This window comes from Haliaeetus albicilla, chromosome 20, assembly GCF_947461875.1.
Source record: "Haliaeetus albicilla chromosome 20, bHalAlb1.1, whole genome shotgun sequence".
Classification (NCBI taxonomy): domain Eukaryota; kingdom Metazoa; phylum Chordata; class Aves; order Accipitriformes; family Accipitridae; genus Haliaeetus; species Haliaeetus albicilla.
Genome location: NC_091502.1, coordinates 8,506,519 through 8,519,663, shown reverse-complemented (window position 1 = coordinate 8,519,663; position 13,145 = coordinate 8,506,519). Strand labels below are relative to the sequence as shown.

The 13,145-nt window shown below is 43.1% G+C and overlaps 1 protein-coding gene across 5 annotated transcripts; it reads right to left on the bottom strand.

Moving 5' to 3' along the window:
• Window positions 1-1,576: 1,576 nt before the first annotated feature.
• On the bottom strand, window positions 1,577-12,865 carry LOC104312827 (gap junction beta-6 protein). 5 transcript variants are annotated; one of them, XM_069808191.1, is made up of 3 exons: window positions 12,607-12,865; window positions 12,012-12,129; window positions 1,577-3,398 (listed from the first exon to the last, which is right to left on the bottom strand). In XM_069808191.1, exon 3 carries the CDS (start codon window positions 3,374-3,376, stop codon window positions 2,585-2,587), a length of 792 nt encoding a protein of 263 aa, XP_069664292.1. In that variant the 5' UTR covers window positions 3,377-3,398; window positions 12,012-12,129; window positions 12,607-12,865; the 3' UTR covers window positions 1,577-2,584. The 5 variants fall into 5 exon arrangements, with proteins under 5 accessions (XP_069664292.1, XP_069664294.1, XP_069664291.1 ...); XM_069808193.1 differs by having other exon boundaries at window positions 12,706-12,865; XM_069808190.1 differs by having other exon boundaries at window positions 12,056-12,129; window positions 12,607-12,835.
• Window positions 12,866-13,145: the final 280 nt, after the last annotated feature.

Here is a 13,145-nt window from a genome sequence, read left to right as displayed (position 1 = left end):
CACGTACGCCCAGTTTCTTCTTTTAAGCTTTGCCCACTTATCCAGGCTTAAAATAACAAGACATGCAACTGATCTAGAAAAATCCAGCTGCTGGAATAAAAACTACTGTCTGAAAACTTGTAAGCAGAAAATGAAAATACCATAGAGAGCGCTATCATCATATCCCTGTTTGGGGTTTAGCAGGCCTGCGCTTTATCATAGACCAAGAAAAGCTACCACTCCTACGTTTGAGGAAAATATATCTGCCTTAAGGTATTTTCCAGGTTTATCGACATTCAGCATGGGGCTATTTCAATTTGATCACTAAAAGTGGTGAGACATGATCAGGCATAATCATTAACTGATCTCCATTTGTATTCCCTATATGGCACATGATTCACAGCATGCCCTGGATGAAAGTCCATAGCTTGAGTTGCTCCGTGAAACACAGTTCTGGAACAGAAGTAGCTGTCTCCACACCCTGGGACCAGCACAATGCAAGACCTGAGCCCTCGCTGTTTGCCCCTGGGGCAGACTGAGGGGCGATCTGGTGAGGTACAGCCTGAGCACCCACCTTTCTGACTCTAAGGGAGCAGTTCCATTAAGTAAAGGTTTAAACCATTACCACAGCAGAATGCGGAGCCTGGAGAGGGAGCCATGGTGGGGCCACCAGGAACAATGCCTACTTTTCACTACTGCTTGTATTTTCAGTCTGCAGAGAGAACAATAGAAGCACATATTATACAGTTCTAGGTATATTTTTTCCTCAAGCTTGCTGATAGACATGTTCATAAGACTAGCAGCAACTTCTTTTCACAACAGCAATTAAAAAAGAAAATGTGCTGTGAAGGCAGGAAAGATCAGGAGTTTGCCAGTGGAAGAGAATAGATAAATGACAGTGCTCAGCTCAGGCCCGCATGCAGGAACAGAGCTGACTAGGTATTTTCTCTCTCCTGTGGCTTGTGCCTGCACCCTGTTAGTGTACTACCAGCCACACATAAAACAACCAACCAACCCATACCCACTTACAGCATGGACACACACAAAGCTGTGCTGGCACCTGTAAGAAAAAGTGTGATACCACACTGAGTGTAGTCTCTGCTCCTGCTCTTTGTTATGGCCCTTGAAAGAGTAGCTCTGGGATACAAAAACAATTAGGCTAATCCATTTGCACTGGTGTTAAAAACAAAACAAAATAAACACCCAAACAAAAGAACAAAAAAAACCCCAACTCTGCTGAGGTCAGTGTACCCATGACATTTTTATCATGTCGATCAGTGATTCAAAATAGGAAACAGACAAGACTCTATAGCTAGGGTCTTGTTCCACACCCATCTCTTTCACCTTCAGCATCCCATGCTTTCAACAGCATATCCCTCCCACAAGCATGTACTCCCATGCACTCAGGAGTTACATGTGTACCTCCACTAGAGTATGGACAACAGAATTAGGGCATCAGTGCTCTGGCTGCGAGTGAGGGGTGTGTATGGGCTATGCACACTTTGGATGTAAAGTCCCTGCTTGAAAACAGTTTTTCATAAGCACCTTTCCTGCTTAAGGCCTCACCAGCATTCACATATAGACTCACTTCATTGAGAAAGGTTAAGTGTTTTCCTTTTATTCAGAAGACTTGTTCTGTTTCCAGTGATACTTTTCCATGTGCTTCAAACCAAAGAATCCCTAGTTTCATAACAGCACCATCAGTCTACCACACAAAAAGCAAACAAATCAAAACCAAAGTTCCATGATGTGATATAGCATAAAGAAACAAATACAGCTAACACATTAGAGAAATAAACATTTACATAAAGTTATGTATGTTGCAATAAAACTGGTAGTATGCAATTAAAAGATTGATAAGATTACCAGGTCTGCTAGATGTTTAAAGCAAGTCTACTTAGGCTGTATCTATACTGTCATGCTGGTTTTAGTGCATGACTTTGCACTCAGGACCTAGCTATCTCAACTATCCACACTACGTGTGATGGGCTTTCATACAACTTCCCCTACAGCTAGCAGTGTGTACACAAGTGTCTCAAGCTACCTGTCCAGACTCAAGCAGTGCTTGCAAAGCTGCAAATATGTAGCCTAGCGCTGTGCCCTCCCTATGAATATGGCATTACAGGGTTCATCTGCATATGCCTGGTTAAGAAACAAAACAGTCAGTAGTGTACTATAACACCTTAAGTAACATGGAATCTTAGATTTTAGAAAAATATTTTGGCAGTTCACAAGTAAAAACTATCACTATTACAAAACATCTTGTAATACTAGAATATCTAGCTTAGAAAGAAATTTGTTCTTATTGCTGTAGCATGTAGTTTTCAGGAGCTGTGTCAGCATGAAGGTATTAGTGGGTTTCCCACTTGTCATAGTCAGCTTGTAAGGGTATTCATAGGAAGATACACTTTCCCATTTAAAACTCACACAATTTTCACATGTTTAGGCTGCCCTGACTTTTTTCAGACATGTGCATAATTGACACCTGGCACTACATATCAAAGTCTCACCCAACTTAAATTGTTCCATATAACAAATTTAATCTGCAGCCTTTAAACAAAGAACATTCACTCCAAAAAGAGTGAACACCAGCATTGACACCACCTTAGCTACTTGAAAATCCTATAACTGTGTTCTGACAGCTATCAGATATTAACTCATTCATTTCATTTTGTTTGGTTTCTTCCTTATTCTCATGGTTGGGGTGATGTTTTGCATTTCCAGCTTTTTTAGACCTTCTGAGAAAAAATTTTGTCAGTAAGTAACATAACTCAGCCACATTTAAAAGAATGCAAATGCTGGACACAGCAATCATGAAAATAGTAAACACTGTCTTTTCAGTGGGTCGAGAAACAAAGCAGTCTACTGTGTTGGGGCAGGGCCAAGCATTACACTTCATTAAGCGAGGCATTCGGAACCCATCGTACATGAAATAAAACGCATACATGAAGACTGCTTCAAAGACCAGTCTGCAGAAGATGCTGCTAGTGTACGTCCACCACAAGGAGCCCTCAATACGAAACCTCTGTTTTCTGATTTCTTCAATGTCCTTGTATTCACATTTCTGGTCTCCCTTTCTGAACTGCCTCTTCTTCTCATGCCTCCTGTAAGCTACATGCATTGCCACCAACAACGCAGGTGTGGAAACAAAGATCAGCTGCAGGGCCCAGAGTCTGATGTGAGAGATGGGGAAAAAGTGATCATAGCAAACATTCTTGCAACCGGGTTGCAGAGTGTTGCAGATAAAGTCATCTTGTTCATCTCCCCAGACTCTCTCTGCAGCCACAACCAGGATCATGATACGGAAGATGAACAGGACTGTGAGCCATATCTTCCCGATGCTGGTGGAGTGCTTATTTACACCTCCTAAAATGGTATGCAGAGCTCCCCAATCCATTCTCTTCTTTTAATGGTCTGACCTAAGACAAGACAAATAAACAATCCAAGATTAATCAAGTCAGGAAACAAATACCATCAAGCATGTGGTATAAAATAAAGGCAGTATCACATAATTGCAGCATATCCACTGGCCACGGTAACATTTTGTTGACGCAGTGGGCTTACCTATAAGCAGTCATAAATAATGATCTAATCATGTACCAGCAGGTAATATTTCATTACTTGATTACACACATAGTATCACATTCATTTAACTTCTAGGTGTATCTGCCAACTGAAAACAGCTATTAGCCACATTAAGTAGGAAAAGCAGACAGGGGAATTTGATGAAAACAGTCTTAAATTAAAAGCTACAACTTCTAGTAGTCTGGTAAGAGTAACAAAAGAATAGAAGATGACATCAGCCAAAAGTAAGGTAGGTGTTTTGTTAAAAATTAAAGTGTTAGAGAGCTAGAATTCCTATATGAATTAAGCCAAGTTGGCCCATCCTTAGCTTTAGTAAACAACATTTTCATGAGTACATTCCAGCAATAAAGACAGACCTTGAGGAACTGCTGCTGATGCTCTGCACCTCCCATGAGCAGCAGGTCTGGATAACCTGCATTCACAAATTTAAAGTGTGACTGTAGGGCTCTATTGTTAGTCGAAGCAAATTCTGTAATAGCTTGAGGCAATGAAGGTGAAGTCTTTGTCATTATCAATCTCATTTTGAGCTGGATGCTTAAAATCAGTGCTTAAAGATTCATCCCGAGGTTTGTCTTTCTCTCCACTAACTACAAAGAGAGCCTAGGGTAACTAGACAAAGACTCCTTCATTGTCAGTGCCTGTCAGGTGATTTTTTTTTTTTCCCCCCCTTGTAACACAGACTGCGTTACTCCTAGAATAGAGGAGACATTTCAGAGGCTGGCAGAGTGCTAAAGTCAACATTTGAAGAGTTCAGACAGGCCAGCAGTAGCTCAGAGACTTTTCAACAAATGCATATAGTTTCCAGTAGGCAAGTTTCAAAGTACTGTGACTGTACTCAATTAAAGGATTTCACCTTTGTCTCCCACATACCTCCCCAGGAACTCCACAATTGTCTGGGTTTGCTCAGCTTCCACAAACAACAACCTTTCACAGAGACCATTCAGAGACATTTCAGCCCACCTCCCCCCACCCCTCCACTTCAGACGGATTTACAGAAAGCTAGTTTGCAAGCTACTCTGAATTCAAGAAACCAGCATTTCTTATGCCTATCAGCCAGGATGCTCTAGAAGTGCTCACAGGTATCTCTGCTCTGAAATTCCTCATGAAGGTTTTAATTTCCCAACTTTGTTAATTAATTTGCATCTCAGAAAACATCTTTCTTTGGCATTTACAGCACAGGGCACCAATAAGCAGAATCACATTTTCAAGGTTTCTAGAGAAGAGCAGCCACTGGCACAAAGGCCATCATATCCATCATGTTAACAGAATTCTTAAGATTTTCCTGACTCTGAGCTGGGTCACATTGCATGAGGAAGAAAATGAAGACATTTCTTTGCAGTTATCTTCCATGTCACACTCCCATTCTGAGTAATGTCAAAAATCTTTCCTTCGGCTTTACAGCAGAATTATATCACATACAATAATACAGAGCATCAGTCAAAGTACACAACAGCTCAGGGAAAAGGAGGACATTTAATTGTTATATGAATGCAAGGTTCTTTTTTTTTTCTTGAGTTATTGGAACGTAAGTAAAATCTCCCTTCACTGGTTCCATAAACTACATTTCCCTCAGATCATGTTGGTTGACTGCATGGGGTTATACTTCAAGATGTGAAAGCCAATGGGGGGAACCCAAGATTTTCTTCAGATTGGAGAGAACCTTTCCTGAGCCTCCTTCAGGATGCAAAATTTATGTGGGCTATTACCTCTGTATCTGTCTGAAAACAGTCCTGGAAGCAGAGTTACCTTCCTATCCTGCTAGGTTATTTTTCCAAGAAAGTTTATTTTTCATTAGGATACAGAGAAAAGTCTCTGTAGATTAACAGCCCTATGAGGGCACAGGAAAGACCCTTAGTAACAGATATACTTACAAAACATACTAGCCAGGTTTTCAAGTATTTGTTTCCACCCCTTTTTCTGCCATCTGATTTTTCAGTCAGCCTTTCTTTCAGGATTTGCTTTGGAGAATATTGTACATTAAACAGAGAAACAGTTACAATTTTATTAGCGTTCTCTGTTACTATTACACACACATTGCAATTACAGTACTTATAAAATGATGCTACAACTAAGTATCATGACTAGACATACTTACGCACATCTGAATATAAATCCTGTAGAAGACTGGCACCATGCAAACTGTAGTATTCCACACATCATTCACCCATCCTTTAATGTCATCAGACTCTTTGCGTTTCTTCCCTCAGTCATTGTTCCTTCTCCCTACCTGTCAGCTATCTCCTTACAATGTGAAAGGCTAAGAAGTGGAACATGTGCATCCCCTCCTGATATGCCCTGTTTCTTACACTTCACCTGTTGCTGTACTCCAATACTGCTGCCTTTCTGTTACCACAGCTTCACAAGGATTTGTTTCCTCATGCAATCACTCCTCCCTGTCTCCCTGTGCAGAAGTGGGTTCAAAATATGAGTGCCTCAGGATGTACTTAAAGGGTACCTTGTCTTCAGTGGCAAAGTTAGCTCAAGATGCTTCCCCACTACTGTTTGCTCCTGAGGTCACACTGTAGTTCTCCATCTCCCACAACTTTTTGGGGGTGCATTATAAACCAAGTGACTTGTTCAAAAGTTATTCCCAGTACTAGTATGTTTTGTTTTTTTTAAACCTGATCCATTTCACCAAACAGCTTTACAGCACAGATCCACAAAGCATCTGAAAAGGACAAATTTCATTTAAAAAAAGGCTGCAAATTGCAAAGGACGGGTAAGAATGAGCAGTCAGTGGGGAAGAGGGGTTGGCAAAGCTTTACTGCTGAGGATAATACATCGTGAAACTATACTCTTCATTTGACTTTTTCCATCTCCTTTGAGAGTATATTGTGCTTGCTAAGCCAAAATATGGTGCTTCAATTCTAGCAAAAGCATGTCTGTATCTGGACAGATGCAAAAAAGGCCACCACACTTCAGAGAGGCAGGCTTTTGCCCTAGTGACGTTTCCGCTCCTTCCCCCAAAAGCCTTTATTTCAAATCTGCCGAAACCCTCCCACCTTCACCATTCACACCTACCTTTCCAAATCCTGCAACTATCTCTTCAGGTCTTCCTGCCACCATCCCCTATTTTTCCTGGTGCTTGCCAAGCTAGTCACCAACCTTTGCCCCTTCTTGCTGTACCCTCATGGCCTCTCAGGCTTGTTTTTATGCTGGTGGAAAGTCATATGACTTCTGGAACACTCCAGAGAGTGATATAGGCAGTGATCAGATACCTGTCAAGTCTCACTATCTTCTCCCTGAACAGTGACACAGTTGAGACTGTAGGGCCATAGTCAGGCAGCCTGAATTCCATCCAAATACTTTAGCCCCAGTGTTTCCTACTAGCTGGCTTTAAACAACCCTCGTAAGTTTTTAATTTTCCTTAAAAAAAAAAATAAATTGCTACTGGGCATGAAAATAAGCCTTTCCAAGCCTCAGCATAGATCTCTGTTCTGCTACCAGCTGAACCTTCTGTTCCATTTCAACAATCAGAGGATCATGATAGTATATGGCTGTTACAGTAGGAGTTTAAAAAAACCAACAAAACTATCATAGAAGATCACCATGCTCCACTGAAAAGTTAGTTACAAGGGAAATGGTTCTATATGATCACACAACATGTAGAGAGGCACATAAGCAGGTGTTTTGTTTTGGGTTTGGTTTTGGGGGGTTTTGTTGTTCTGTTTGTTGTTTTGTTTTTTCACTTGTAGGCTAGGCAGCAGCAAGAGAAGAACTACACCTTAACCATTTCTGTAGTTCTCCAGCTTCTGGGCAGTGTTTTGAGCTCTGTGCTGCCATGACTAGACTGCCTTCTACTTTAGAGCTAGCTCCTTTAAGCCTCCATTAAACCACAATCAGAGCACACTGCATACACCCAGCGAAAATCCCTGCAATTCACAACACTGAGGACAATTATCATTGAGCTCCTGTGTTTATGAGTACAGCTCATTAACAGACACTTTTTTCACTCTGTTAAAGACTGTTATACTGCAAAATCATTAGTCAATGGTTAAATCCACAGCTTCAGCAAACCACAACTAGAATACAGTGAAGGTAAAAACAGCAGAAGATGCATTCCTTTCAAATACACAGCATGCTGCTTGCTGCTATAGGATATTATCAAGCAAAAAAAGTAGTCATTTGCAAGTATTACAATATTTGCTTATGCTATAGGAACATCTAGGAGTCCCATCCAAGAAGAGGTCCACAGTAGGCTAACTTATGCATAAATTCAGAGTCAGATTATACCCTTCTTCCCACAGCTACAAATTGGATACCAATTTACTTACTTTACTGGAATTACACAGAAATGTAGAGGGTGTTCACAACACCTCCACTCCTATCAAAGTTCAGTGTAGGGTGTACCAAGAGTTACCAGTTTGGTGTGACAGTGCACCACTCTCACTAGTACCTCCAGATACTGATGCAAGATCAGCAGTCTGCCAAGATAAAAGTCACTTTATCTCACATGGGAATGCATTAACCTAGACAATCTTTAAGCAAAAAAGCACTGGTCCCGAGTGTCACTCACCACACCCTCAAGCTGGGGACAAAGATAACTCGGATGTCTGAGAGTGGCAGTTCTAATGCAGAATTTTTGCCATAGAAAAGCTTTAGAACATTTAAACTGCATCAGACCCAAGATCATTACCAAAATTATTTTATGACCCAACTTCAGACAAGAAGTACTGGTGCATGTTGAGGTCCAGCATGCATTCAAAGGCATTGCTAATACAATCTCCCCTTCAGGTCTTGACCTAAATTATGCTGGGAGCACTAGCTCATACAGGGGCTGATAACCAGCATCAAGGTGTCTTAGACCTATATATGCTGTTTTATACCCAGATTTGAAGAATACAGAAATCTGGATTTCAGCAGTTTTGTATCAGCATAACTGCACCCTGCCAACCTGGGGTCTAGTTTATTGCTAAGCAAAAGAGCAAGCACTTAATTGCTAGTGTGCAGATTTTGTTATTCCTATTGCTGAGTTCGTTTTGGTGCTGTTTCACAAGAACAGCAGCACTGCCAGGACTGAACCAAAGAAGCCTCTAATAAACACAGATTAACATCTTCCAAAGACAGCATGCTTTTATTTCCCCAAGAAAAGTCTGGCATACAGGCTATAGTAATCACTTGCTAACTCTCTCAGACTTCCTACCTAATTTGTCAGCCTGCCCCATGCCTCAGCTTCCCAGACATTAAACTAGGGGTAACAATATCTCACCATCTCACAGTGCTGTTCTGAAATGCTCCACTACAATTACAGGCTTCACAGACTCATACTTTGTTATCAGTGGACCAAGACAGATAAGTACCAGTTCAAAGAAGTACAGAGCTTGAACTCAATCATCCAGGATATTCCTGCTACCTGAAAAAGAATACAGCTCTCTACATTGCTGTAGTTTTCATGCAGAGTTCGAACTGTAAGAATATGCAGCTTTGAACTCAGACTTTGGCAACCAAAATATTTTAATTTCACTATTATAAGCAGCTTCCAGCTATTTTAATGTTACAGCAGTATATTAAAAACTTCAAGGAGCAGGCAGCTGGAACACACTGAAATATCAACAACTCTACTTCTTTCCTAAAAAGTTGAATAAAGATCAAAAGAGCAGTCTAACAATCACAAAAGCCTGTGCAATTCTCTCTAGTAGCTCTTAAACTTTGTTCTGAACACCTATCTCCAGATCAGAGTGGAAACTGGAGAACAGAAGAGCCATGACAGAGCGATTACAGTATATCTGATTTGACACAAGAACAGGCAAAGACTAATCAGGAACAGGAAACCTCTGACAGTTTCAGGTCCGAACACTGCAAGCATTGTACTTTTCTTCTACTCAAGTTCATGAAAACAGGAGGCATTCTTTGCTCTAATTAAACCCAGTGTGAAACACAGATATGGCCTTTAACACAACAGATTAGGACCCAATATGTATGCAGTTAAATGTTAAAAAAAGTATGCTAGTTAAATATCAACAGCATTAAGGGTTCAGTTCTACCCATGATGACCCCCTTATGACTGTCCCATATTCACACCCCTACACGAGTTTTAAGTAATTTTCCAAGCATGTTTGGAAATACCCATAGCTATTTTACTAGCCTACAACTGTAAATGGAGGATTACCATCCTCCAGAACATCCCTGCACAAATTTCACTCCACTTGTGGAAAACAGGAAATCCCAAGCGCCAGTCACACTTGAAGGCATAAAAAGACAGCACAAGTCCTATTAGAATTTGGCCCGTCAGCCATTTCCTCCCCATACACCTTCCCTTCAAAATGTGCTTTAAATTTTTCACGTTGAAAGAAAGTAAAATCCCTGAGGACTATGCCTTCACTGATGCAATTCTCCTGTTTCCTCTATTTTAAAAGAAAGTTTTATACACACTGTGCCCTGCTCCCAGTCATGAAAATAGCAACTTTTTAGTTATGACATTTTTATGGTTTGTTTTGTTTTTTAAAACTTGTTATTTAATTCCCATTTCCTCCCCCCCCCCCCCGACTTAGACAAATGTCTACATCCCCTCTGCAAATCTGCCCACTCCCACTTCAATGTTAACACTTCCTACAAAACTGGCAAGTCACTGCCTCTTTCACACACAGACAGAACTTGCACCCTTTTGGAAATGCTAATTAAATTTATGAACACTAGGACTTTATACTGCAGCGCAGCTTTTCCTTGAGTGTGTATTTTGTTATCATTTCCTTCATCAACAGTAAAGACAAAAACAACTTTTTCCTTTCTAAAAAAAATCTATTACAGGAGGAAACATTGGTATGAGATAAGGAATAGAATTAGTTTTCAACTTTCTTTTAACTAATAAGAGAGGTATTTCCTTTTTTCCACATTCCTTCTGTTTTGACAGCACATTATCTCTCCTCATATATCATTACTTCAAGTTTTTCCTTACACAAACTGGTTTTTAGCCAGGCAAAAGTCACAGTTCTCCTCCTTTCAGATAACTAACCAGTCATCATTAAATAACAATTGAAGGCAGTGAGGACCAGAACAAGGAAAAAAGTCAAAAGAAATAACAAAGATTCCACCCATGCTCCTGTTTGGTGCAGTTTCTGTGACCACTGATTTCATTCGAACTGTTGACATGAATAACAGAAAGAATCAACTTGTAAAGCATCCTCTTTACTCACAGGTATCAACTGAGCTTATGCAATGACTGTTATTAAGAACTTGTACTTTTATCTCAAAGTGCTGCTATCTTTCCAGCTACTGAGATAGCCTGCTATACCTTTTTCACTGTACAATTACTTTTTGTACAAATTAAATGAGGTTGTCCAAGTAATCTACTTGGGTTATGCTTCAAAGGATGGAAAAGAGCAACACAGTCAGAGGCCCAATCTTCAGAAAGTTAAGAGAACTAGCCCTGTCAGGACAGAATTAATTCCTCCAGAGAAATATTTTAATGCATGGCTTTTTATTGTTCCATTTTTAAGCTCTGTGATACATAGTCCTTCTACCAATTATGAGACTGACATTTTTGGGGACTGAAGTCACCCAGAAACCCTGACATGTACAGTAGAGGTGCAACCTCATGGCTCTGTAAACATATTGGAAATCCCACCTGGAAAATTACACTGCACTCCTAGCTGACACATGGAGGTGCCTCCTTCTTTCAGGCTCAGGCTTGGCCCACGATTGCCTTGTCCTCTAAGCTAAACCTAACACAATCACGTGCACATCCTTCTGCCTGCTGCCTTTCCTCTGGGGCTCTTGAGGATATCTGGCAAGCAGGGTTTCCAAGCTGAACAGTGGAGAGCAAGAGATACTAGAAACCACATATAACTTCTTTAACAAAATCAAGGATGAAAATATACTTTGTTCTGCCCTCAACTCAGTGCACACACGTACATTGTGGTAATCCCAGACAGGATCTGGGCCCAAACCCTAATATCATTTCACACAAGCCACAGCCAATAAAATCTCATTAGCATCCAAAGTCGCAAAAAATGGGTTTAAAAGAGCATTTTAAGACAAAAGGCCACTTCCTTCTTTCAACCCCTTGCCTGTTCTCTTAAGAGTATTTCCAGGCTACAGTGAAAACTAATGGAGCACAAGACAAAGAGACTAATCCTTTTATTGGGGAAAAAAAAGAAAAAGTGAGATTCTTCAACACAAGGGATTGGAAAAGTAACACCCAACCTAGGAAAGCCCAGTGTCAGGACAAACAGCCATGCCCAGCACACCACAGGAACACAGCCAGCTAGCAGCTACTGCCACCAGCTAAGCAAGCACTCCTGCCCTTATTCCAACACGTCCCTTGCATTTTATTTAAGGGCTTCAGCACTCATTCCTCGTGTGATCTTATCCAGCCCCGATAGTCAGAAATACATTTGTTTCTGACTCATACCTCTCATTTGCTATTCCCCCTGTAATTCTGAGGAATGCTTCCAGTGTGTGATCAGCGCTCACAGGACCTGTCAGTTTTACTGATGCAAGCTGTTTACCTTCACACAGCTCTCTTCACATCTGTAGGCGTGTCACAAATTACCTGTAATTGCGGAAGCCTTTATTTTGCTTGGTGTTTTAGCTGGTCGGGTACTTCACATAACGCGCTTAAAAGAGCTGTTGGGAGAATACGAATTAAAAAAAAAGAGACAGGTTGTTAGGAGTTAAATGCATAATTAACAGCGACAAGAGTATTCCCAATTATAACCGGTGGCGGGGTTCAAGCACTCCCCCTCATGCTTAAGCTCGGGAAGCAAAACCGAGAGCTCCCAGGCCGAGCGGGGCTAAATCCTGTCAGGCACAGGGAAGGGGGAGCGCACACGGCGCCCCTCCGCCGCTCCCGGCCCGCCTCCGCCGAGGGCGGCCCCCGCTCCCTCCCCGCGGCGGGCAGCGCCGCCACAGCTCCCGGCTCCGCCGCGGAGGGCCGCGGCCCCGCGCTGGGGCGCAACAAGTGTGGCGGCGGCGGCGGCAGCACCACAGGGGACGGCGGGCCCCGCCGCGCCCCCCCACCGCCACCGGCTCCTCGCCTCACGGCGGGCGCGGAGCGCCGGCTTCCCCCGCCGGCGGCTCGCCCCCTCCCTCCGCGCCCCTCACCTGCCTCAGCGATGCCCGCAGCGGCAGGTGGCGGTCAGCCCCGCCGGGAACTCCCGGGACCAGGCACCACGGCGGGGCTCAACGCGGATCCGGCGGTACCTGAGGAGCGGCCGGTCCCAGCCTCGCCGCCCCGGAGCTTTAAGGTCCCTCCCCGTTCACCTGCCGCCGCTTTTAACCCGCCCTTCGCCCGCCTCCGCTCGCACCCGGCTCCTCGGGCCGTCTGTGGAGGCGGCGGGGAGTCCGGGGCGGAGCCGGGCGCCCATCCCCGCCGCTGTGCCTCGGGGAGGGGGGGTTGTATGGAGGTCGGGGCTTTGAACGTGAGGGGAAATCGGCCGAAATAAAGGGAGGGACGGCTGAACTAAGCCTGGAAGAGTCGGGCGGGAGGGCCTGTCTTCCACCCGCGGGGGTGGCGGGAAGCGGCCGGGGGGCGGACGCCGCCAGCCGCCCCCCGCCGCCCGGGAGCTGGTTTGAGGTTGCAGGGGGAGAGCACGAGAGGAAGGCAAATCGCGATAACAGCAGATGTGTGGGTTTGGGTTTTT